Consider the following 27,753-nt stretch of genomic DNA (forward strand, 5'->3'; position numbering starts at 1 on the left):
TTTCACGCATTCCGTGTCTGTGCAAAAAATTTGGTAGTGTATGTTGCACCTTAAAATAATATGGGTCCGTATGCTGTCCTTTTTCTTGAAGGACTAGACACAGAAAAAAAAACACAAGTCGAGTGGAGGCTGAAGGGGTTCTATAGCCCCGAAACTTGTCCAATTATGGTGGTTTCAATGAAGGGGTGCCATAGCCCCAATGCAAAGTCTACTTATGCTCGTTTCAATTAAACATAGAATTTCAGCTAATCCCCTGATGTCTTGTGCTTTTCTAAGACGGTTGCGCCTTTTCCCAGTTTTTTACTATTGACTGACAGATACATATATACGTCCTCCTTGAAAATTGAGACGTGATTTAGGTTGTCTGCACCTGTACAAAAAAATTTTAATCCCATTGGGGAAACCAAATGGAAACCATCACAATTATGCTGTGGGGTTTAGGATTACTTTAGCTGGCCATGTTAGACACATCATAAGGGAGAGGGCAACAAGAGGCCTCCAGTTCTTCATACTGGAGTCTTACATCTGGGTCTTTTCTTACTTTCTCCTAGGCCTTGATTTCGACATCTACGAGGGACAGATCACTGCTTTGCTGGGGCACAGCGGGGCAGGAAAGACGACATTGATGAATATCTTAAGTGGAATGTGCAGTGCGACATCTGGTAAGACATTAGCTATAAGGATGACCCCTTGGGGATATAAGATGTCATCAGATAGAGATTACAGTCAACTTGTAAGAGGGTCAGTTCTGCTTGTGGCGCTTGACTCTTATTGGGGAGCCCCATTCAAGGATAGTTCAGGGAAGAGACAATAAGGCAGGAAATAAATAAAAAATACTCCACAGGAGGTGCAAGGCTTAATATTTACAAGCACAGCAGGTACAAAGTTGGCAATTGCAAAGTCTCTTAAAGGTAAAAAAAATTATTATTAATAGCAAACAATTTATTAAGAGGGCATACTGGGAATTGATTACAGTCTCATATAGAGGTAACATCATCTATCTGGAAACATACTTTCCCCGAGTGCGTGATATGGTCTCATGGGTGGATGTGAGGTCCTTGCGAGAACTGATGGGTGACGGGGGTCCGCCTGGGGGCGTGGTTTCAGTTCCTGCTGTTATGTACATATTTACAATATTTGAGTCTTGTAGCACAACTTGTGGCCCCTCTATCCCAGATCGAATAACTTTGTATGTCACCCATACCACCTGCAAAAGAGATCTCTCAGGTATACCATATCATGTTGGCAGAGGAGACACAGAAAGACTCATTGGCATTTAAGTGAGGTTGGGAAAAAGCACTAGGCAAAACTTTTACAGAAGAACAATGAGCCAAAATAGAGGGCTAAATTATTCACGAGGATTTATGGGTGAATGAGAGGTATAAGACATCTATAGCACAGACAAGACTGCGGACCTCATGAAACCCCCTCCCCTCCAACAGTAATTAAGGGACCATAAACTTTCACTCTTTCATCAGTGTCTAATTATGAATGTTTGTGCACCAGTTGCAGTATTCCTGGCCTGTCGACCTCCCAACAGTAATTTAGGGACCATAAAACTTTCACTTCCTTAACAGTGCCTAGTTAAAAATGTTTATGGCTCTGTTGCAGTATTCCTTTAAAGTGCAAACCAATCAAATCCGTTTCTGTGCCTTGTCATAAGTATGTATGTCATAAATCTGTATAAATATTCATGCCTCTTGGAATCTATTCCATTTCAGCCTGAAGAAGAACCCGAGAGGTTTGCAAGCTCACTATAACATCATGTAAATTAGTCAGCCATTAAAAAGTATCATATCTAGAAGAGTATGTGGTTTCTCTTGCTGGGAACAATCAAAATTTTCACTCTGACACACAAAGGTTCTAGGTCTAGGAACTCAATTATAAGCTGTTAACTCAATGTTGTAGGACACCAATGAGACTAGCCAAAATGTCTCCTCAGACCAAACTCCTGTTGGAGGTGCACCTCAGGTACAGGCTCCTTTATACATATTTGGTGGTCTTGTTCCCTAATAAGGCGCCTGTGGAATGACATAAACAAACTATTCAACGCAGCTTACCATTCATCCTTAACCTTTTCCCCAGAGTTAGCACAGCTTTCATTGCTTCCAGGCTCTCTGGCACAGACTAAAAAGAGTCCCCTCAGATTTTTTTTCTCCTAGCCTTCTCGTAGAGGTACACCCTGTTTGTCTCTCACACCCACGCATCACTAACGCCGGGTGGAGGTACTATGAGTCAAGAATCTCTAAAGTTTATTCATTTACTTGCACTGAGAAGTCTGTCATTAAACTGTCTTGGACTGTTGTGATTACTCTCTAAGTAAAGTTATTTACTGGGTTCTGACCATTCCCAGAGACCTGTGGTACTGCAAAGACTGTATGTGGCTATGTTTATTTGCCGGGGATCATACCGGTGGGGACGGTGGCGTCATGCGTGACAAATACCCCCCTGTTATCCAGTTTGTTGGGCATTCCCTATCCTTGGGGTGTCCGAGGTGGACTGCAGTGCTACTCCGGCCTTAGCTGCGTGTGTCCCTCTGGGAAGGAGCATGATAAGTGCCACCATTGTGAGTCAGCACTCTACCCTCTCAGCTCCCCACGTATGTCAGGTGTCCGGGTCTTCCTCTGGGACGCTGCAGGTGTTTCTGCAGAAAATGTTGCACTCCGCGCAGGACGCACGTGTGATCTCTCAGTTCTGCACCAACAGCTAGCTGACGCTCTCCCTTCCCTTTTTTGCTTAGCTTACACCCCCAGATTCCTGTTCAGCCAATCAGTTCATACTCCTATCACTCTTTCCAGGTTGGATTATCTCACTGAACGAAGGGCTGCTGGGAAAAGTAGTCCAGTAGTTCAATGTATGTACTGCAGTGTATTATCGCTATTGATTTACACTGCAAGTCATGGAAAACTGGAAGACCACTATTAGGCCTCCCTTTGCAATGGAAACCATGGGCTCTCTGATTTTATAGCGGCAAGTAAGAGGTTAAAAGCAGAGATTGATGTCACAGCCAGCTCCTGCTGCAGATGGCGTGGGCTCAGCTCCTGAGCCCACACTATCCATATGAAGTAAATTTACGTATTTCATAAGCACTCCTTCCCACCCAGGATGTCTTTGGGTAAGAATGGGTGAGTTAGTAAAGCCCTCTGCAAGGCAAAACAATGTAACTACTTCCCCCTCTCAAAAAGTGTCTGAACAAGCTAGATGATAACAATAGAGAATCACAGTGATGGTGATGATACAGACATTCACACAGGATTCAATAGATAGAAAGGAATTCAATGACAAAAAATGATGTGTAGAAATAAGCTGAACATAATAAAATGTCGCAGACTGGTTAATGATGATTGACTCATCCCTGTGTGTCCTCGCTCGTGTGCTGCTGCACAGGAGCTAGTATCGCTGGCTCGCTCACAGAGCAGCTAGCAGGGGGCGGGGAGGCTGCAAGAGATTTCTCTCCTCTCACTCCCCCGCCCCTCTGCATTTACCTAACATAGTAGCCGTTCAATACTGAACGGCTGCTATATACACTGAATAGAGATGAGAAATTACCACTTAGCCCCGATCTTACAATATGATGACTGTGAGATAGTGAGTGGTGAAATATTGTGGGATAATGACTAGGGAAATATTGACTGAGATATTGACTGGTGAGATAATAACTGGTAAAATGGTGGCTTGTGGGGCATAAAATCTTGAGGTAGGGCTTGTATGATTTTTTTTCTTGCTTCATTCACATTTGCTACCCATTAATTTTCCTAGGGTCAGCCTTTATCTATAACTACGACCTCTCGAACATGAGTCACCTGGAGAAGATACACAAGAAGATCGGATTCTGTCCACAGTTTGATGTCAAATTTGATCCTTTGACTGTGAAAGAAAACTTGAAGGTGTTTGCTATAATTAAAGGGACCCCTTCTGGCTCGGTGGATCAGGAGGTAAGAAATGCGCTTTGGAAAACCCTGTCACATGTCAATAGGCTTCCAGTTTTTTATATGAATATTAGATGATGTAGATGAAGAATTGTTTTGTGTTCGCACCTTCTAAGGCAACCAGTCATTATCTGGTTCATATTCCAGGTCCAGAAGGTAATTTCTGATCTGCAGTTGACAGATGTTGAGAATGTTGAGGCATCCAAACTGAGCGGAGGACAGAAGAGGAAGCTGAGTCTTGGAATCGCAATCCTTGGAGACCCCCAGGTAAAAGACTAGTAATTATTAGGAAGTTATAGTACCAGTGTTTCTGGTGGTGCAATGCACTGCACAGCTCTGCTACATGCATGTCACACATACACAGCTCTGGTACACATCACACACACACACAGACAGCTCTAATACATGTACATCAGATACAGTTCTGCTATATGCACGTCACTCACACACACACACACACAACTCTGCTACATGTACATCACATACTGCTCTGCTACATACATTCTTCATTCCATACAACAGGGATTACAAGCAGCACAGCAGAGTCCTGCACACACTGATCACCCCCTGGTCATGCGACCCCAGACTCTTCCTACACAGGTGACTAATCACATGACGGTGACATCATAACAGGTCCTGTAAGCAGGACTGCGGCTGCTGTCCGGCTAGGTGGTTGTTAGTTTTCCATAGCAACTTAGGCTGTGGTGGTTTATAGGGGATGTAGTCAGCCCGTAATCGGCACAGGAATGAAGGACCTGTGATGATGTCACCGTCATGTGACCAGGGGCGGAACATGTAACTCACTTACAGACGGACAGTTTGTTGTTAGTATTTTGATGTTGTATTCATTAGGATTTTATTAATTTATTTCAAACAACCCAATTATGCTGCATCCATTTAATTAAAACATAACTTTTATTGATGATATTAAACTATTAACAGAATAAAACTAAAAGAGCAAAAACCCAAGGTGATTGTCCACTTAGTATATAGTATCATTAGACACAACCCCAATGTGGAACCAACCACACCCCTCATCTCTGTTATCCCTCAGGTCTGTTAGGACATCACCACTTATGGAGGGCATTAACCAATAACAGATTGTGGCTCCTATGTGCCCACATGTCAGCACTGGATCATATCTGTGGCATATCTGATGCCAAACAAGATGGGGAATAAATAGCACTGTCAGAGGCGCACAATATTAGGGGCATTTTGTATTCGTGCAGTTTGGTTGGTAAAGAACAATGGTGACTTCATTGACTCTTTATATACAACGTGTTTCTGGCCTCCATGGCCCCTTCCTTGAAGAGCAGAGGAGAGTAAAGATATATTTAAAAGCTAAAACCACATTTTTTTTAAAATTTAATTTGGCACCAATGATCGGACTGACTAATGATGTACCCAATGGTAGAATCTCTACTATGGTGCATAAAATACATTTAAAATAAGGTTACCTATGTACAAAGAGCAGTGTAGAAGTATATAAAACATTCAGCTACATCAATCTGTTTCAGATGAAAAGAACATGAAATATTGTAGTGACATCAAAAATATTTTAAATAATTGCTCCTTCTGTTGGTTTTTTACTGTTATTGTGGCTGGTCATGGTCGATGGCATCCCTTACCTCTGCCTTCCATTGGTCACAGCCAGTACTGTGTCCTCCATGTCATCTGTGGCAGATGATGTTCTAATTGTTAGTTTCCTAAGCACCCAGCTTTTCCATTCCGGACCAATCTGTACAAACTTCTGTTTATTTAAAGCGCCCTCCCCCACTAGTGGGTAACTGAGTAACTAGTCTCACCTGACCTCTAATTGTGCTACTCAGCTTTCCCATCTTCTCCATTCCATTTCTCCACTCCATTCCTCACCTTGACCTATTTCTGCACCGTGTTATATCTGTCTTCTGCCTGTCCCGACCCTTGGCTTGTTGTATTGCTATACAAGAATTCTGCCTGTTCTGACTTCAGCTCTGTTTCATGACCATGTCTCTGCCTGCAACCGTACTGCACTACATTTACCCTGACCAGTTTGTGCCAACTGTGACAAAACAGAGATAACTTCTGGGGTACTGGCATGGAATCCCTACAGCAAAGAGAAGAACTTGGTGGTCTTAAAGGGTAAATACCAGAAACAGCTACAAGCAAAATTGGTTCTTGGCATGGTGGGTCCACCCCCGCTGTCCTGACAATGACTAAACCACAAACCTCTCAGAATCCTGCTGTTGGAAATTCTTGGAAAAGAATTTACGTGCGTCAGGTGCGGTGGGTTTCCCTCTTTTTGTCTACTATGTTACATGCACCTGCAGCTTATGAGATTTATGTATTGATAGGGAATAATGATTATATGAAAAAATAATGATTATTGTTTGAGCACTGGCACTTTAGTATGTATGATGATATATGAATATTTGAGATTGAAGCACTTTTGGGTGGTTTAAATTCTGGTATCTATCAGATTGTATTTATTAGATTGTACTATATATATATATATATATATATATATATATATATATATATATATATATATACTAGATTGACCCGATGTTTGCTACGCGGACATAAAATGTTTGGAAGGATGGTTGTAAATGTTTTAAGAACAGTCAAGCCGAGGATTCGGCTTGAACCGTTCACCGTCCACGGCTCGGTCTTCCACGTTGTGGGGACATGGCGACAGTCAAACTGGTAAGCACTTGATATGAACGTCGCTCAGCAACGCTTGACTCCCCCTAGCGGCACTGTTGGCTGAAGCGCAACCGTGCCGCTAGACTTAACATAGGACCTTTAACCTGACAGGTCACTCAATGTATCAAACTCAAATGTTATAATTTTACGGCAGTGGTGAGAATGTCACAAATCTAATGACACCAAAGTCATCCACCAAAGGTCACGCATAGGGGTCAAAGTGTGCTGCAAGAAAAAGCCTGTAGGCTTTATTATATTGGATGAGAGATTATCTGCCTTGTTTTGTCTTGCGTGTCTGTGCATGTATTTTGTGTTTTTATTATCACTCAATGTATCAAACTCAAATGTTATAATTTTACGGCAGTGGTGAGAATGTCACAAATCTAATGACACCAAAGTCATCCACCAAAGGTCACGCATAGGGGTCAAAGTGTGCTGCAAGAAAAAGCCTGTAGGCTTTATTATATTGGATGAGAGATTATCTGCCTTGTTTTGTCTTGCGTGTCTGTGCATGTATTTTGTGTTTTTATTATATTATATAGATTTTTAATATCTATATATATAAAATTGAATGTATGTGTGTCTGTCTGTGTGTGTGTCTGTCTGTCTGCCTGTTTGTCCTTTATGCGCTACTACACCATTCATCCGATCGCCATGAAACTTTGCGAAGTTGTTGAGTACACTCCTGGGAAGATTACTGGCATAGTACATCTATCCTATGATAAATGGTGTGCGTGCGAGCGTCGTCGACAGTTATGCCCCCCCCCCCCACGTAGATCGTTCGATTTCCATCATTGCCACTAATTCTCTCACTTCCCGATGTCGTAGAAACATGAAATTTGGCACAAGCATTCATTATGTCATAAATAGGAAAAGTTAATGGGTCCCAACTCAATTATTCAATTCTAAGCGCAAAAGAATTAGCGTCCAAATTTTATGTACGTAATCTAATTCTCTCACTTCCCAATGTCACAGAAATTTGACATTTGGAACAAGCATTGATTATGTCATAAATAGGAAAAGCTAATGGGTCCTAACTCGATTGTTCAGTTCTAAGCGCAAAAGAATTAGCGTCCAAATTTTACGTACGTAATCTAATTCTCTCAATTCCCAATGTCGTAGAAACTTGAAATTTGGCACGAGCATTGATTATGTCATAAATAGGAAAAGCTAATGGGTCCCAACTCGATTTTTTTAATTCGAGGCACAAAAGAATTAGCGTCCAAATTTTACGTATGTAATATAATTCTCTCACTTCCCAATGTCGTGGAAACATGAAATTTGCCACAAGCATTGATTATGTCATAAATAGGAAAAGATAATGGGTGCCAACTCGATTATTCAATTCTAAGCGCAAAAGAATTAGCAACCAAATTTTATGTAAGTAATTTAATTCTCTCACTTCCCAATGTCATAGAAACTTGAAATTTGGAACAAACATTGATTATGTCATAAATAGGAAAAGCTAATGGGTCCTAACTCGATTGTTCAATTCTAAGCGCCAAAGAATTAGCATCCAAATTTTACGTACGTAATCTAATTCTCTCACTTCACTTCCCAATGTCATAGAAACTTGAAATTTGGCACGAGCATTGATTATGTCATAAATAGGAAAAGCTAATGGGTCCCAACTCGATTATTCAATTCTAAGCGCAAAAGAATTAGCAACCAAACTTTATGTAAGTAATTTAATTCTCTTACTTCCCAATGTCATAGAAACTTGAAATTTGGCACGAGCATTGATTATGTCATAAATAGAAAAACTTAATGGGTCCCAACTTGATTATTCAATTCTAGCGCAAAAGAATTAGTGTCCAAATTTTGCTTACGTAATCTAATTCTCTCACTTCCCAATGTCATAGAAATTTGAAATTTGGAACAAGCATTGATTATGTCATGAATAGGAAAAGCTAATGGGTCCCAACTCGATTATTTAATTCTAAGCGCAAAAGAATTAGCGTCCAAATTTTATGTACGTAATCTAATTCTCTCACTTCCCAAAGTCCCAGAAATTTGAAATTTGGAACAAGCATTGATTATGTCATAAATAGGAAAAGCTAATGGGTCCCAACTCGATTATATAATTCTAAGCACAAAAGAATTAGCGTCCAAATTTTACGTACGGAATCTAAATCTCTCACTTCCCGATGTCATAGAAACATGAAATTTGGCACACGCATTGATTATGTCATATATAGGAAAAGCTAATGGGTCCCAACTCGATTATTTAATTCTAAGCACAAAAGAATTAGCGTCCAAATTTTACGTATGTAATATAATTCTCTTACTTCCCAATGTCCCAGAAATTTGAAATTTGCCACAAGCATTGATTATGTCATAAATAGGAAAAGCTAATGGGTCCCAACTCGATTATTTAATTCTAAGTGCAAAAGAATTAGCGTCCAAATCTTACGTACGTAATATAATTCTCTCACTTCCCAATGTCATAGAAACTTGAAATTCGCCACAAGCATTGATTATGTCATAAATAGGAAAAGCTAATGGGTCCCAACTCGAATATTCAATTCTAAGCGCAAAAGAATTAGCGTCCAAATTTTACGTACGTAATATAATTCTCTCACTTCCCAATGTCATAGAAATTTGAAATTTGGCACAAGCATTGATTATGTCATATATAGGAAAAGCTAATGGGTCCCAACTCGATTATTTAATTCTAAGCGCAAAAGAATTAGCGTCCAAATTTTACGTATGTAATATAATTCTCTTACTTCCCAATGTCCCAGAAATTTGAAATTTGCCACAAGCATTGATTATGTCATAAATAGGAAAAGCTAATGGGTCCTAACTCAATTATTCAATTGTAGTACAAAAGAATTACATCCAAATTTTACGTACGTAATCTAATTCTCTCACTTCCCAATGTCATAGAAATTTGAACTTTGGCACAAGCATTGATTATGTCATAAATAGGAAAAGCTAATGGGTCCCAACTCAATTATTCAATTGTAGTACAAAAGAATTACGTCCAAATTTTACGTACGTAATCTAATTCTCTCACTTCCCAATGTCATTGAAATTTGAAATTTGGAACAAGCATTGATTATGTCATAAATAGGAAAAGCTAATGGGTCCCAACTCGATTATTTAATTCTAAGCGCAAAAGAATTAGCGTCCAAATTTTACGTACGGAATCTAATTCTCTCACTTCCCGATGTCATAGAAACATGAAATTTGGAACAAACATTGATTATGTCACAAATAGGAAAAGCTAATGGGTCCCAACTCGATTATTTAATTCTAAGCGCAAAAGAATTAGCGTCCAAATCTTACGTACGTAATATAATTCTCTCACTTCCCAATGTCATAGAAACTTGAAATTCGCCACAAGCATTGATTATGTCATAAATAGGAAAAGCTAATGGGTCCCAACTCGAATATTCAATTCTAAGCGCAAAAGAATTAGCATCCAAATTTTACATACGTAATATAATTCTCTCACTTCCCAATGTCATAGAAATTTGAAATTTGGCACAAGCATTGATTATGTCATATATAGGAAAAGCTAATGGGTCCCAACTCGATTATTTAATTCTAAGCACAAAAGAATTAGCGTCCAAATTTTACGTATGAAATATAATTCTCTTACTTCCCAATGTCCCAGAAATTTGAAATTTGCTACAAGCATTGATTATGTCATAAATAGGAAAAGCTAATGGGTCCCAACTCAATTATTCAATTGTTTTACAAAAGAATTACGTCCAAATTTTACGTACGTAATCTAATTCTCTCACTTCCCAATGTCATAGAAATTTGAAATTTGGAACAAGCATTGATTATGTCATAAATAGGGAAAGCTAATGGGTCCCAACTCGAATATTCAATTCTAAGCGCAAAAGAATTAGCGTCCAAATTTTATGTACGTAATCTAATTCTCTCACTTCCCAATGCCCCAGAAATTTGAAATTTGGAACAAACATTGATTATGTCACAAATAGGAAAAGCTAATGGGTCCTAACTTGATTGTTCAATTCTAAGCGCAAAAGAATTAGCGTCCAAATTTTACATACGTAATCTAATTTTCTCACTTCCCGATGTCAGAGAAACATGAAATTTGGAACAAACATTAATTATGTTATAAATAGGAAAAGCTAATGGGTCCTAACTCGATTGTTCAATTCTAAGCGCAAAAGAATTAGCATCCAAGTTTTACGTACGTAATATAATTCTCTCACTTCCCAATGTCATAGAAATTTGAACTTTGGCACAAGCATTGATTATGTCATAAATAGGAAAAGCTAATGGGTCCCAACTCAATTATTCAATTGTAGTACAAAAGAATTACGTCCAAATTTTACGTACGTAATCTAATTCTCTCACTTCCCAATGTCATTGAAATTTGAAATTTGGAACAAGCATTGATTATGTCATAAATAGGAAAAGCTAATGGGTCCCAACTCGATTATTTAATTCTAAGCGCAAAAGAATTAGCGTCCAAATTTTACGTACGGAATCTAATTCTCTCACTTCCCGATGTCATAGAAACATGAAATTTGGCACAAGCATTGATTATGTCATATATAGAAAAAGCTAATGGGTCCCAACTCGATTATTTAATTCTAAGCGCAAAAGAATTAGCATCCAAATTTTACGTACGTAATAAAATTCTCTCACTTCCCAATGTCATAGAAACTTGAAATTCGCCACAAGCATTGATTATGTCCTAAATAGGAAAAGCTAAGGGGTCCCAACTCGAATATTCAATTCTAAGCGCAAAAGAATTAGCATCCAAATTTTATGTACGTAATCTAATTCTCTCACTTCCCAATGTCCCAGAAATTTGAAATTTGGAACAAACATTGCTTATGTCATAAATAGGAAAAGCTAATGGGTCCTAACTTGATTGTTCAATTCTAAGCGCAAAAGAATTAGCGTCCAAATTTTACATATGTAATCTAATTCTCTCACTTCCCGATGTCAGAGAAACATGAAATTTGGAACAAACATTAATTATGTCATAAATAGGAAAAGCTAATGGGTCCTAACTCGATTGTTCAATTCTAAGCGCAAAAGAATTAGCGTCCAAATTTTACGCACGTAATATAATTCTCTCACTTCCCAATGTCATAGAAACTTGAAATTTGCCACAAGCATTGATTATGTCATAAATAGGAAAAGCTAATGGGTCCCAACTTGATTATTCAATTATAGCGCAAAAGAATTAGCGTCCAAATTTTACATACGTAATCTAATTCTCTCACTTCCTGATGTCATAGAAATTTGAAATTTGGCACGGGCATTGATTATGTCATAAATAGGAAAAGCTAATGGGTCGCAACTCAAATATTCAATTCTAAGCGCAAAAGAATTAGCGTCCACATTTTACTTACCTAATCTAATTCTGTCACTTCCTGATGTCATTTTTTATAAAGGAAACGTCGCATGGTTACCTCCACGTGGTGTTTCCTGGGTAACACAAAGAACCATGCAAAATGGTGAACATATTTTTTTTCCTTGGTTTCTCTAACATAACCACGACTTCATAAGATTTTCCGTGTGAACACCAGATAAACACCAGTACCAAATGAACTCGGGCGAAGCCGGGTATATCAGCTAGTCTTCTATAAATGTTTCTGTTTGCTGTCCATACTTGTACAGTATATTGATGGGCGTGAGGAAACCTTTGTGCATGTGAGATAGATATACTCCTTCACATATGCATACCAGAGTCTATTCCATACTTGCAGTTTGAAAAATGCGAGGAGGATTTTGCGTATGTGTCTTTTGGATTAATTGTGATTAGAGCACTTGTCTTTGGGAAGGTGTCCCTCCTAGCTCATTCCATTATTGACTAGAGTCCGGAGCTTGATGCCGCACCTATCACCTTGCACATCCACCTTATTACTATATAATGAGGTGGATGTGCAGCGTCCAAGGAATGTGCCCACAGCTAAGGAGATAGCGGGGTAGATAAGGCCTTGTCACGGGGCTCTACCATCTCCTCCCCTGTCCAAGTTACCGTTGGGGGAGATTCACAGGGAAAAACCTAGTTTGAGGTTTACCTTAAGTCCTTGTCACTCGTGACGCCATCGTTCCGTCCTCTGCGGTGAATCCAGAAGTTGGAAAATAAGTAGTCCTTACACAGGGATAACTTTATGAGCAAAACTGGGAACGGTCGGTAGAGCTTGTTTACTCCAACAAAATGTTACAGTCCCAAACTTTACATACGCCAGCAGGACACCGGTGCAACACAAGAGTGGTGTGACAAGGAGGATTCACAGGATGACAGAAGAGTTCACAGTCCCAGTTATCTGTGGGGTTCTGTTCCCAGGCACTCTCTTTCTCTCTCCAACTCTCTACCGGTCAACTCTCACATTTGGAAGTAACACTCAGCGCTGCGTGACAGTTTCTCTCACTTTCTCTTTCTCAGTCCTCCATATTAACAGCAAGGAGGCCTGGGTGGATTGGGCCCAGGGCACACATCAGGCCATCGGTCAGCCTCTTCCATCCAGGGGCTCCTCACAAGATGAGGCACAGTTTTTCCTACTAAGCAAAAGTTCTCTCCACGACTCTCTTGCATAGACCATCAACTACTTTCTTGCATACACCTTGCAGCACATATATACAAAACGTGATCACGTGACACACAACATGACACATTTCCCAGACATAACCCAGACATTAAGCCATTCAGTGCTGCAGAAGTGCAATACACATCAAATTCATACAACATAGAAGACAGTGACAATACAATTGCACAAGACAAACACAAGCATACTTATGGAGGGGCCACTACAGATGTAGCATTCTTTGGCTCTGTTTACCAATAGCAATGTAATACGTAAATGAACAGCTCAGCACATCCAACAAGGTCACTTAAGCCCCATATACACTGATAGATGATCGCTGAAAAGTCGCTCAAACGGTAGTTTGAGTGACAGTTTTGAGTGATCATCTTTGTATACTTTATAGTAGCTAAGTAGCTGCTGTAGAATATGCAAGCGGAGCGGGACACAGCCGCGGCCGCTAATAGAACAAAACGCAAAACGCTGAGAATAGAACCCAATTATTTCAATTGGTTCATTCAGATTCCCTTTTTTTGCATGTACATTTCCCTCGCACGTTAAAAAACAACAAAAAAATAAACATGCTCTATTTTGTATGCATTTGCACACCAAGGGGACCCATCGGAGTCTATGGATGATGTGCAAACGCGCACACAATATGCAACAGTATTTGCGAAATAATGTGCAAAACCACAGTGAAAAGAACACATCTGGACCTCATTAGGCTACGTAGTCTTTTAAATCAGGGCATGGTAGGGTGTCCTGCGCCCATGTAAACAGGCCCTGTACAGTAAAATGCACAAACATGCTTGCAAAAGCACCTAATTCATAGCGCAAATACATTGTGCGGAAGCGTCCACAATTGCGCATATACTCATGGAAACAAGCTCTAATAGATTAATCTGTAAGGGCTTATTTACACCAGAGTATTTAGGACAACGTTTTCCTGGCCGGCCAATATACGCTTCCATCTGAGCAGTTCCCCCCTTTCCTCCCACTCACCAGCTCTCTTCCTCTCTCCTCCACTCCAAGCGGTTTGCAAAGGGAATGGGCAGGGTGTGGGTGGAGCTTAGCTCCCGCCCCTTGCCCATAGCCAGCAATGGGAGTGGGCGGGACAAAGCAGAGCTTAGCTCCACTCACTCGCATTGCAAATGCCGGAGTGGAGGAGAGAGGCAGAGAGCCGAGGGGGAGGTACCGCTTAGATGGAAGCGTATATCGTCTGACCGTGAAAACGCTGGCCGATATACGCTCGTGTAAATGAGCCCTAAGACTGAGGACTTGTTCCCACAAGCCTATGTGCAATTGTGCACAATTCAGTGCAACATATTTGCGCTATGAACAACGCGCTATTGTGCACATGTTTGTGCATTTTACTGTACTTTTTTTGCGCACACATGGCCTGTTCACATGGGTGCGGGACACACCCACGTCTTGATTTAAAAGGCTATCTAGCCTAATAAGGTCCACATGTGTTTTTTTCCTCACAGTTTCACATAGTATTTCACGCATATATGCTCTATTTTTTGCGCAAAAAAAGGGAATATAAATGAGCCCATTTAAATCAATGGTTTCTATTCTCTATGTACTCTAAAATGCACACAAATACGCCCGTGTGAAGGAGCCCTTAGGGCTTTTACCCACTAGTGTTTCTTTTTACGCTGCGATATCACTGCGTTTTTTTCAATGGGACTTTCTAATGTTAAAATTGCAAGTTTGCACTGTTGCGATTTTTGTGTGATGCGATTCTAACATTAGAAAGTCCATTGAAAAAATGCAGTGATATCGCAGTGTTAAAAAAAATGCTAGTGGGTAGAAGCCCTAATTCTGTAAAACTGTGCATCATAGTCTTTTCCCATGTTATTATTCTCAGAGTTCCCAGCTTGAATGCTTGTCTGGTGTCTATGCAATTACCCTTCTGTAATCCAGAATCCTTGGATTATCATATGGTGAGACTTGAAGACCACTTCTGTGGTTATTGGAGGCCACCATCATTATATAACCCCTTCTTTGATTCAATACTATGACAGAGCGGTGGATGACTTGACAAAGAAGACACAACCGGTTTTCCCACCCTACAATATGACACAAGTGTGATAGCTCCACTCTGCTGAGTTAGGCCTCCAGCTCATTGCACTCCATCTGGGATATAGGAAGCAAGTACTGGATCCAAGAGACTTTATAAGTAATGGTGGAAACATAAGACCTCCAAACGATAATGTACAGTCCTCTTGGTTTGATGTCTATCTGTCTATCCTCTAGGTTCTGCTACTTGATGAACCAACTGCTGGTCTTGACCCATGTTCTAGGCACCATGTTTGGGCCATGCTGAAAGAGAGGAAGGTAGATCGGGCCACACTACTCAGCACCCAGTTCATGGATGAGGCAGACATCTTGGCTGGTGAGTGATAATTCTAGAAGACACAGTTATTACATGACTTGATATAAAAAGTGGACTATGAACCAGTGACTCCTGATATCCACAGTAACAATCCTGTCTGCATCCCAGGCCCGTGTCACTGATCCTAATAGCTCTAGTTCACATTTGCCTTCCTACCTTTCCTAATTTATAAAACTGGTATTAATTCCATGCCCAGGACTACTACCGACTTTATGAGTAGGGCATGGTTATGGTCACTTTTAGTGGCCCTACCATATCTCTATTAGACTTGTTCCCTTCACAAGCTGGATTATTAAAGTGACAGCTCCATGTACACCTGACTATGTTCCATCCACATCTCTTTGGCTCCTGATTTTGAGTAACAGTAATTTTTGGTAACAGTTTACCAGAGATTCTGTAGTGTCCCAGCAGGGACTACAAAACACACACAGCACACTGTCCTGTCTTACCTGTCTGTATGTCATCCTTGCATACAGAAGGTGCCATCTGTAGGAGAGACCCTGTGTCTCCCTCTTCTGCTCTATGCCAGGGGTCCCCAACCACCGGTCCGCAGACCGGGGCTGGGCCGTTAGGTGTCTTTTGTTGTAAACACAAGGCTCGCGGGCCGAATCCGGCCCACTGCCTCGTGTTATGTGGCCTGCGGCGTGCCGACGCCGCTCACCACTGAAGCGATTACCAGCGGGGGCGCCGCAGCTCCCCGCTGGTAATCGCGCTAATTCCGGCGCACACTGACGTCAGTGTGCAGCCAGGATCCTGCTCCCCGAGTCCCCTGCTCATTAGTTCCGCAAGAGAGGACTCGGGGAGGAAGCGTGCCGGGCTGCACACTGACATCAGGGCAAGCAGAGAGAGAGTGATGCTGACAGCAGGGAGGAGGTAAGTATATGGGTTTGGGGGGGGGTGCGTATTACTAGGGGGGCTGTTTATTTCTGAGGGGTGGTGGCTGCCTATTACTGTGGAGGGCTGCTTACTACTGGGGGGGCTGCTAATTACTGGGGGGGGGCTGCTTGTTACTGGGGAGGGGGCTGCTTATTACTGGGGGGGAGGCTGCCTATTACTGGGGGGAGGCTGCCTATTACTGGGGGGGCTGCTTATTACTGGGGGGGCTGCTTACTACTGGGGGCGGGCTGCTTATTACTGGGGCGGGCTGCTTATTACTGGCGGTGAACCTGCTTATTACTGGGGGGGCTGCTTACTACTGGGGGTGCCTGCTTATTACTGGGGGGGCTGGTTATTACTGGAGGGGGCTGGTTATTACTGGGGGGTGGGCTGGTTATTACTGGGGGGGCTGCCTATTACTGAGGGGGGGGCTGCCTATTACTGAGGGGGGGCTGCCTATTACTGAGGGGGGGGGGCTACTTATTACTGGGTGGGGGCCTGCTTATTACTGGGGCTAGGGGCTACTTATTACAGGGGGAGGGGCTGCTTATTACTGGGGGGGGGCTGCTAATTACTGGGGGGGCTGGTTATTACTGTGGAGCGGGCTGGTTATTACTGGGGGGAGGCTGCTTATTTCAGGGGGGGGCTGCTTATTACTGAGGGCTGGGGGCTGTCTATTACTGGGGGGAGGGAGATAAATTATATGCTGCCCTATGTGTGTGCCGGGGGGGAGGGAGATAAATTATATGCTGCCCTATGTGTGTGCTGGGGGGGGAGATAAATTATATGCTGCCCTATGTGTGTGCTGGGGGGGGGGATAGATTATATACTGCCCTATGTGTTTGCTGCCAGGCGGGGGGGATATATTATACTGCCCTATGTGTGTACTGCCAGGACATTCTAAATGTCATAATTAAATAAGTATGCACTAAACTCCAACCCCCTTCATAACCCCACCCCATATAACCAAAGGCCTGCCCATGTCCCGCCCAACCCTGCCGGGCCTTGTAAAAAATGGTCTTGCTTGAAGCTGGTCCCTGGTGCCAAAATGGTTGGGGACCACTGCTCTATGCAATGAGCTCATCACTGACATCAGCTGGCCTCCCATTGACTGACAGTCAGGTTTAATCTAACTGGTGCAGAGCCCCAGGGGCCGGAAGCAGTCACACAAACTTCTATGCAAGTGGACGGGTAGTGAGAAAGGTGATATAAGGAGGAGCCTTGAGCAGTTAGGGAGTCGTCGTCAGAGTCAGAAAGTGGGAGGATGTCAGAGAGAGAGCGCGAGGAATGCAGAACATTTTTTCCAAAGGCCGGACAGAGTCAGTACCCGTCCCCTTGGCATCCCACAGCAGAGGAAGAGAAGCATCTCTCCCAGATCCACTTCTACAAAAAATAGTGAGTCATAACTTTCCAGTGAAGTTCAAACCGTGATCAGTCATCTAGCCACTTAATCCGCTGTGTTCATTGCAAATTACCCAAGTTAATAAATCTGCTCATCTACGGATTACTAATCTATACTGGACTCGTCTCCATTTTTTCTGCGGCATACCACCCGGAGGTTCCAATTAGGGTGTGGCGTCACCGTGACAAGAACTAGGCCTCTGGCCATATGCACAGTAAGGCTGCCTGTCCATGGGTGAGTTTGAATTGCGTTCCCCGCGGCGATAACCCGTCCGTGGGGAAGGCAGTTCAAGCTCTCCATAGTGTTGCTATGGAGAGCTCTTTCCCCTTGTCCACGAGCGGACAATCATTGCAATTCTCCACTCGCGGCCTGCAAATCACAGCATGCTTCGATTTGCCGCGGTCCTCCGCAGTCAGCCTATCTATGAGATAAGGCAGAGATCCATCTGGCGGCTCCTGCTCCTGGGCGGCGTCTCCCGCGGCGGAGATTTGCCGCGGGATACCGCTACGCCCGTGGACAGGCAGCCTAATGTATTGGGGTGTTACAGTTCTCACACCTCTTCAGTTGATTCCTTTGGTGGGACACTCAAACTTGATGCATGACATCCAACACTGGGGCAGAACTCCATTCATATCACTCATAGTTCCTTGGCTGAAGGAGAATTTCTTCTAACAAGGGTTTTGTGTTATGAGCTTTTCATATCTGGTTGAATGAAGTTGTGCATTCCTGCTACATTTTGTTTTTCACTATCTGTATATTTCTTCAGTTAAGATAGTCATGAAGAGTGCCCTATAAGAGTCATTCTACTGTAACACTGCAGATCCCAGCATCTGTCCCATACATTCTGCTAACCCCCTCTCATCTGCAGATCAGAAGGCTGTGATCTCTAACGGGAGATTGAAATGTATGGGATCATCATTGTTCCTCAAGAGAAAATGGGGAATCGGGTATCATTTAAGGTAACCAGGAATAGTTATATTATCAGTAAAAGGCTGAGGGGGTCTTTATTGTGCTGGAATCTTTGTGACCATGGGATATGGCTAGTAACGTCCTCCCATCTCTCCATGTCAGAATGGTAGTGACTCCGTCATGTGACCCTGAAGTCATTACGTCCCTGATACAACAACACGTCTCCAATGCTAAACTCTCTGTCAAGAGTGAGCATGAGATGACCTTTACTCTGCCCTTGCAGAATATGGAAGCCTTCCCAGGTAACATTATAGCAAGCCACCCGAATGTTCTGTCTTCATAGTTTGCCATTTGGTTGGGTATTCATTGTACAGTCTGGTGACTGGGTCTTCACTGTCCTGTGTTTTGGTTGGGTCTTCATTATTTTGTCTTGTGGTTGTTTCTGCATTATCTAGGTTTGTGGTTGGGCTTTCTATGTCATCTTTTGTGGTTGGGTCTTCTATGTCATCTTTTGTGGCTGAGCCTCTATTGTCCAGTCTTATGGTTGTATTTCATTGTTCTATTTTATTGTTGTGTCTTCATTGGCTAGTTAAGTGGTTACATCTTTGTTATTCAGTCTTGTGGATGGATCTTTATCTAGTCTTTCATTGTCTTGTCTTCACTCTTCTGTCTTGTGGTTAGGACTTGATTGTCGTGTCTTGTGTGTTGGATCTTTATTGTCTTGTGGTCAGATCTTTGTTGGACTGTCTTTCGGCTAGGTCTTCATTGTCTAGTTTTGTGTTATGGTCTTTATGGCCCTATATTGTTCATTAGTCCGGTCTCATGATTTGGCTCCATTGTCTTGTCTTGTGTTTGGGTCTTCATTATCTTGTATCATGGTTGGATCACCGTACATTTAAGTGAGGGAACATTAAAGAGATATTCCTACTTCGACTATTACAGCATATCCACAGGATAGTATAATAGGTTTGGGTGCCACCTCTGGGACCTGCAGCTATCTGAAGTTGTGGCCCCCACTTCCCCTGGCCCAACTGTATATGGAAACAGCCAAGCGTGCTGCACTACAGGACTGGATCAATCGTATACAAATGGGGGCCATTAACCTGCCCCAAAGTACTGCCAGTCACAAGAGAAATCAGAGTAGCAGAGGCTGCTAAAGGACAGGGATTTATACTGATAGCAGCGCCCAGCAGCATCTCAGAGAAGTCTATTCCCTCTACAGCTTGCTGTGCGCTGATGATCAGCTGTACAGCTGATGCATGGAAGCGATTGCATTTTCTTATTGGGAGAGTGATGTGCCCTGTGCAGTTGCACAGGTTGCATGCCCCTAAGGCGAGCCCTGATTCAGTTTTCTCTGACCAGCCCTGTGGTTGGGTATTTTCTGCTTTGGCCTATGGTTGGGTATTGTCTGCTTTGGCCTACGGCTGGGTATTTTCTGCACTTTCATGTGGTTGGGTCTTCTCTACCCTGTCTTGTGGTTGGGTCTTTATTGTCTTGTCTTGAGATTAGATCTTCACTACACTGTCTTGTAGTTGGGTTTTCATTGTCCATTCTTGTATTTCAGTCTTTATTATCGGGTATTGTCCTTGGGGATTCTCTGCCCTGTCTTGTGATTGGGTCTTTTCTGCTCTGTCTTGTGTTTTGGTCTTCATTGTCTTGTCTCATGATTAAGTCTTCAGTGTATTTTCTTGTGTTTTTGGCGACAATACCTGTTCTTTATTAACCTCACATCTTGGACATTGTTATAATGGCCTGTCTTCTATCACCAAAACAATGTATAGATCTCTTCTCACACCTGGATGGGCTCGTGGGACAAGACATCTCAAGTTACGGTGTCTCCGTCACGACATTGAATGATGTCTTCCTGAAGTTGGAAGGTGAAGCAGAGATTGAAGGAGGAGGTAATGTGTTCGGGATTGGGGGGGCTGAAAGGGTGGGAGTCATGTCAGTGTGAGACCCTTCCATGTTTCACATGCTCACATCTTACATAGTATATCCCACACAGATTATGCCGTCTTTAGTCAAGAAATGATGAGTGAAGAAGAGAAGGACATTCTAAGCTCCGAGATGGAGGATTCTGTGCATCTGATGTCAGACGCCGGAAACTCTACAGTCAGTGGGATGGCATTATGGAGGCAACAGGTGATGGCCATCGCACGTATTCGCTTCCTGAAATTAAAGCACAACATGAAAGGCTTCCGAGCTCTGTGAGTGGTCACAATGAAGGATATCATCAGCATCTCCAGATCTAAGTTACCGGTACTGTTGTATCTTGTCTCCATCAGAAGAATGGGTGGAGACAAGCTGCACGCCGACAAGCAACACCCACAACTTGATTGGCTGGGCTGGAGAATGGGTTTCCATTATGTCCCCTCCCGCCTCTTCATGCTACTGACCCCACAGCTGCTCTCCCTTGTGCCCTTCCCGGCTTCTGTACTAGACTGCACCAGAGCTCCGGGAGCCAGTGACACTCTGCCACTCTGCCTTGCACCTTCCCGTCTCCTGCACTGTCAGTCTTCTCCGTGCTGTCACGTATTGCAAGCATTATGCAACGCCGGCGAGGAGACTGACAGCGAGTGACCGTCTTTGCCATAGCAGATGGGAGAAGGTAGAGTGATGGAGGCACTGACAGCGGGTGAATGCAGCGGAGGAGGGGGGGGGATTTACAGCGCCAGGGGAAGTATCACTGCGGACCGACGAGCCCACGGTGGTGCCGGCTTGATGGGTTACCGTCTAAGAATACTGACAGCGGGGGAATTCAATGGATGGGGAGGGTGGGGAAAACTTACACTGCCGAAGTTGGAGGGGAAGAAGGTCACCGGGGAAATTATGACAGCGAAGTTAGGAGCACAGATTTCTGGCCCAGCCAATTAAGTTGTTGGGGTTGGTTGTGGGCGTGCAGCATGTCTCCACCCATTCTTCTGGTGGAGACAAGATACAGCGGTACCTAAGTTACATTTTGCAACGGAGACTCTTGGCCTCTGTTAATTATATAACTCCTGTTACCTCTTCAGATTGCTGCTGGTCTTCCTCTTCCTTATCTCAGTAATTGTGGGTTTTGCAACCAACAACCTTCAGAAGTCTCACATGTGGGAGCTGCGGCCAGACCTGTATTTCCTGGGAGCAGGAGATAGAAATCACACATATTATTCCTCCCTCCTCATCAACAACAATACAGGTAATGATGACTGAACCTACAAGATACATTAACGAAACCTGCACCCATATTTCTATATGTGCTTTAGTCCATACAAGCCCAGCTTCCTCCACAGCCCACATATGGTCTTAAGGGAGGGTATGTGGTAGTACATACAGAAAACAATGTGGGCAGCATTACCTCTGACTTCAGTGTCCTGGGGCCCCAAACTGAACTGTTTGTACAATAGTTCCCACTGTCAACACTTTCTTGTATTTCACATACATGTTTCCAGGTTCACCTATAGAAGACTTCATTAACGCAGTGAAAGCCCAGAACATTGTAACGGAAGTGATCGATGGTCCATATGACCCAAACACTACAGCTTACAAGGGAGCTATAGAGGTTTCTGGAAAAGATGAGGTAAGGAACTGAGTGTGGAGGGCCGATGATAACCTGGGTCACTGTTCATTCTATTATACACTATTTGTCAAAAAAATCAAGCACCTAGTAGGAGTTATCATTTTCCTGCAAAACGTGGCATGCGGTTCCATCTCAGTCCGATATGTAAATGATGAGAGTTGTGGGGATTAGAGGAATTATCTTGCCACCCGAGGGCCTAAAAGTGGTTCCCCCCGTGGCCTATAAGAGGCTCTCGGAGGCCCCTTGTGTGTAGTGACCTCTTCTTCCACTTGTGTAGAGCTTGTTGACCACTAGACGCCTCTACGACGCAGAGAAGAGATTTATTCACCCCGTTACCAGAGTCTGAGAGGGGTCGGATTATTGGAATGCAAGAAGCTAGATGGTCGTATCAATGAACAGTCAACCATCTGGACCATTCTGACAAGACTTTTAGGAGGTGTTGGAACCAGTGGATGTGTGAGGGCACACAAGGCAACTGGGCTCAGGACGCCTCCTACAGACCACCAATAGAGAAGAGCATCTTACCAGACTGTTAGGAAGTGTTGGGACCAGTGGATAGGGGCACACAAGGTGACTGGGCTCAGGATGCCCCATGCAGACCACCAGTAGAGAAGAGCATCTGACCAGACTGTTAGGAGGTGTTGGGACCAGTGGATGTGTGAGGGCACACAAGGCAATCGGGCTCAGGATGCCCTCAACAGACCACCAGTAGAGAGGAGCATCTGACCAGACTGTTAGGAGGCGTTGGGACCAGTGGAGAGGGGCACACAAGGTGACTGGTCTCAGGACCCCTTGACAGACCACCAGTGGAAAGGATTGTCTGACCATCCAACAAGCGCGATCAGCTCCAACCTTTTTTATTTTCTGCCATCCAGAGACAGGTGGCACCATCCATACAGGGCCGTGTCTCTAACTAAACTAATTTTAGGCACTTGGCTGAAGAACATTTGGCCTCATGGCACCCATTACATGTACTGCCTTTGACATTCACCCACCATAGCCTCCGTTTTCAGTGGTGTCGTGAATGACAAAACTGGACCGTTGCGAAATGGAACTAAGTTATCTTTAGTGATGAATTTAGGTTTCGTTTGGGCACTAATGATGGCTGTGTTCATGTCTGAATACCAAAAGATGGGCGCCTCAATCTTGTCTTTGCTTTGGAGCGGCACTGCCACCTGCTGGTGTGATGGTCTGGGGACCATCGCATATGACTGTCAGTCACCCCTAGTAGTGGTACGAGGGACAATGGCAGCTCAGCGATATGTTCAGGATACCCTGCAGCCACATGTCTTCCTCTCATGATGACTTCCAAGAGGCAGCAGGATAATGCTCGGCCGCACACACAAGGGGGTCACAGGAAGCCCTCACAACATTATCACACTTCCGTGGCTGCCCGGTGGCTAGATTTATCGCAAATAGAACATGTATGGGACCATCTGGGATGCCAGCTTCCACAGCCTATGGGTTTGCACGATCTACAGGCTGATTTACAGCAAATGCAGAGAAATATGTCGCCGTATACCATAAAGAACCTGTATGACTCCATTCCTGCCTGTATCACATCTTGTATTCAAGCTAGAGGCGGTACAACAGGGTACTAGAGCCTCCATAATCGCATGTATCACATCTTGTATCTAAGCTACAGGTGGTACAGTAGGGTACTAGCGCCTCCATAACCGCACTTATCACATCTTGTATCTAATCTAGAGGCGGTACAACAGGGTGCTAGAGCCTCCATGCCCACGTGTATAACATCTTGTATCCAAGCTAGAGGCAGAACAACAGGGTGCTAGAGCCTCCATGCCCACGTGTATAACATCTTGTATCCAAGCTAGAGGCAGAACAACAGGGTACTAGAGCCTCTATGCCCTCCTGTATTACACCTTGTATCCAACCTAAAGGTGGCACAACAGGGTACTAGAGCCTCCATGCCTGCCGGTATCACATCTTGTATCCAAGCTAGAGGCGGTACAACAGGGTACTAGAGCCTCCATGCCCGCCTGTATCACATCTTGTATCCAAGCTAAAGGTGGTACAACAGGGTACTAGAGCCTCCCTTCAAGGGGACAGTTTTCAGCAATAAATTCTCCTTTTGCTCTGATATTGTAATCCCTTACTAATATCAATGTTACAATCACAAAAGTTTAATTCGATTCCGACAACTTCTTCTAGGGGAGGGATTATATAAGATAGCTACTACACCTGCACTAAAAGTCACCACGATCTATGAGATATAAGTGAAAAACGCACCACCATGGTCTAAATTACAGAACTCATCACTCAGAATATTCAGTGAAGCTCTCCTGACTGAATATTTGCATGGGACAGTATCCCCCAACATCCCTGGGAAGCATCCAGCACAAGTTCTGCTGAGGACATCCTATAGTGGTGATGTGTTGGTCTGTACATCAGGTATGATCAGTCCCTGGACAGGACATCCAGGAAGTTCCCAGCTTTTATTGCCCCCCACCCCTCCATGAATAGGTACTCTCAATAAAGGCTTTCACTTCTCCAGCTATCAACATTCAAACATTGACATATTTCTTACCGCAGGACTATAGATACACCATTGTAGGAAATCCTCGATCCAAAAACGCATTGCCAGTGCTTGTGAACATCATCAGTAACTCTCTTCTAAAGAGTTTCCAACGCAATGAACAAATCCAAACATGGAGTAACCCTGTCCTACCGGTGAGTACTACAACATATTCTATGCATTATGATCTCCTATACAGACAAGTGAGTCTGAAATGTATGCTGCCACTAGATCCCTTTTCAGTGGGAGAGACTATCCCTCTCCTTGGGGAGAGACTATACCATCTCCTGACCCACTCACCTCCTAAGTGTCTCCACACACTTTTTGGGTGCTCTCCCTAAGGAGATACAACACCCCTTCTGACCCATGTCACAGGCCTCTCAAGAGCTAAGCCAGTAACTTACTGCACACTGATGGGGGGGGCAAACACTCCGGAATAGCTGTCTGTGCATAGTTTCCTGGCTTGGTTTTCTTATTCCCAATCATTGTTAAGACTTGTTAAAAAGTCACATTGATTTGCAGGAATGATGCCATCCAATAGGTGGCACTGCAGAGGTCTTTTTCCATCTTCCTAATTTGCATAAATTACCCAGAGGAGCTTGCATGGCCTTATAAGTCTCCTCACTTACCTTCTAGTTGTCCCGACCTCCCTTTTGGGTGTTCTCTTTGGGGAGAGACTATACCATCCCCTGACCTACTCACCCCCTAGGTGTCTCCACACACTTTTTGAGTGCTCTCCTTAAGAAGACACGACACCCCTTTTGCACCACTAGATCCAACACTTCATTGTTATCCTGTAAGTAAATGACCCTTCTATAAGTCCAGTGCAGATCTGTCATTGGTATAAAACTATAGGTCCACTGTAGACACATCATTGAATGGTCCTTCTATACTGTAGGTCCATCATAGCTCCATCATTGATATGGCCCTTCTGTAGCTGTATGGATTTAGTGTAATGTCATTAATATGAACCCTCTTTAGGTCCAGTGTAGTCATATCATTGATGGGATCCTTCTATAGTTCTTTAGTCCAGCATAGTCGTGTTTCCAGTCCTAGATGAACATATTGGTCAGGGACAGGTTTTGGCGAACAGAGGTAGATGTGTGTCATTCTTCTCTTATTTCCTGTAGATTTATGAACAAGAGGGCTATATATTTTATGAAAGTCTGTTATTCATGATCTTTGCAACAGGCATGGCACCCCACTTTGCAATGAGCAGCATTGAGGACCTTAGGGTGAGTGTCTTGCACCTCAGGGTGGCTTGCAGTGCGGGATACAAATATATAAATGGTTCTTACCACTCATTCTTCTCTGTTTTTGTGTAGATCAAGGCTCGCTCTCAGCTACAGATCTCCGGCCTCTTCCCCTCTGCATACTGGTGTGGACAGGCACTGGTGGACATACCCTTTTACTGGTTGCTGCTCTTTCTCATGCTCGCCATTGTATTTGTATTCAACTATATGATTCTTCTGGACTATTGGGTGGTATCACTGCTGGTGAGAGAGGGTCATGTCCCATAGCTGCTGGGTTATTACTGGTGACATATCCATCATAGACCTGTACCCTGAATGTCAGTGTGTCCTTATTATGTACCTCACATGTCAGTGTGTCAGTCTTCTGTACAATACCTCTGTAGTGCCACCTATTAGAATTTCAATAGGTGGCACTGCAGAGGTATTGTTCCATCTTCCTTATTTGCATATTACCCAGAGGAGCATGAATGGCCTTATAAGTCTCCTCACTCACTTTCTAGGTGCCCTCCCTAAGGAGAAAAGATAGTGTTCCTGTTTCTTCTGCACTTCACATGTCAGTGTGTCATAATGTTGTACTCAACGGCGAAGAAAGAGGTTCAACGCAGGAGAAAAAAAATCCTTAGTGGATTTCTATTGAGCTGACTGTAGAGGCGCATCCTAATTATAGTAGTTATACAAAGATCGTATCGATATTACCAGCATACAGTGATCATATAGTGGTCGATACCAGTTCTTCACAGGCATTCTGCAGACCACATAAGGCTCATAGTTAGACAAGAGAATGTGATATAAGACCTACATTATACTCGCTCTTTATGCGATGCATTTAAAAACACATCGCATTGCATCACTGTTCCGTTTTTCACGCACATGAAAAAAATTGATGTTGCTCCAGTAGTTAAAATGAAAGAAAAAAAAACGCAACGAGTATAATGCGATTTTGTTTATGGACACATAAGAAATAATGGGTGATTCTTGAATGAGAACTGACAAAAAAATAAGACTTGCTGTGACCTTTTGTATCTTGGACTCTCGGTCCGAGAGAAAAAATGTCTATGTGTATAAACCCATTGAAAATAATTGGTTCTTTTCCCATGCGGGTTACACCCATATTGCAATAAATATAGACTAAATGATTACAATACAGTAAAAATCAATGACTCACAGGTGACATCCTTTCTGACTGGAGATGTTCACTTTTCTGTGTTTTCCATACAGCCCAGACTACCATGATGTCTTCTTCCAGCCACAACTTGTCTCTACACAAGACCTGAAGCATAGACATCTTTGACACCCCACTAACCTTGACCCAACCTACACAAACTGTCCTTTTCGTGCTCCCATACATTAATGAGTATCGGCCCTGATGTCTCTTTGGCTGTCTGTGCTGCACATTTAGCCCTGCATGAACTACTAGGCGTGCTTTAGCGCTCAACCCAGCATAAAGGGTGAGCACCTACCAATGCTTTAATAACAGGACCTCTCCTCCTCTTCCATCACTTGGTAATATGCTAGCCACTTCACCAAAGAGGCGGAGCTTTGCAGGTAATGGGTAGCTGTGTCATAGTAACAGTACTCTTGATTCTTCATAAGGGAGACGTATCACTCTCTTACCTTGTGACTTACCCACTTAGGCTAAAGGTAGCATTACTGACAACATTGGTGTACTCTGTGCTTCTGGT

The 27,753-nt window shown here is 43.3% G+C and overlaps 1 protein-coding gene across 1 annotated transcript in view; it reads left to right on the forward strand.

The window, feature by feature from the left end:
* The window catches only part of LOC136587427 (ATP-binding cassette sub-family A member 9-like), a 103,257-nt gene that overhangs the window by 27,045 nt on the left and 48,459 nt on the right, over positions 1-27,753 (forward strand). The window contains exons 9-21 of the mRNA XM_066585996.1: positions 552-662; positions 3,760-3,935; positions 4,077-4,196; positions 15,398-15,536; positions 18,683-18,773; positions 18,886-19,025; positions 20,505-20,624; positions 20,729-20,930; positions 21,738-21,901; positions 22,155-22,282; positions 24,836-24,973; positions 25,949-26,053; positions 26,144-26,314. Of these exons, the coding sequence (XP_066442093.1) occupies positions 552-662; positions 3,760-3,935; positions 4,077-4,196; positions 15,398-15,536; positions 18,683-18,773; positions 18,886-19,025; positions 20,505-20,624; positions 20,729-20,930; positions 21,738-21,901; positions 22,155-22,282; positions 24,836-24,973; positions 25,949-26,053; positions 26,144-26,314 (1,805 nt within the window). The remainder of the gene's footprint in view (positions 1-551; positions 663-3,759; positions 3,936-4,076; positions 4,197-15,397; positions 15,537-18,682; positions 18,774-18,885; positions 19,026-20,504; positions 20,625-20,728; positions 20,931-21,737; positions 21,902-22,154; positions 22,283-24,835; positions 24,974-25,948; positions 26,054-26,143; positions 26,315-27,753) is intronic.

This window comes from Eleutherodactylus coqui, chromosome 13, assembly GCF_035609145.1.
Source record: "Eleutherodactylus coqui strain aEleCoq1 chromosome 13, aEleCoq1.hap1, whole genome shotgun sequence".
Lineage (NCBI taxonomy): Eukaryota > Metazoa > Chordata > Amphibia > Anura > Eleutherodactylidae > Eleutherodactylus > Eleutherodactylus coqui.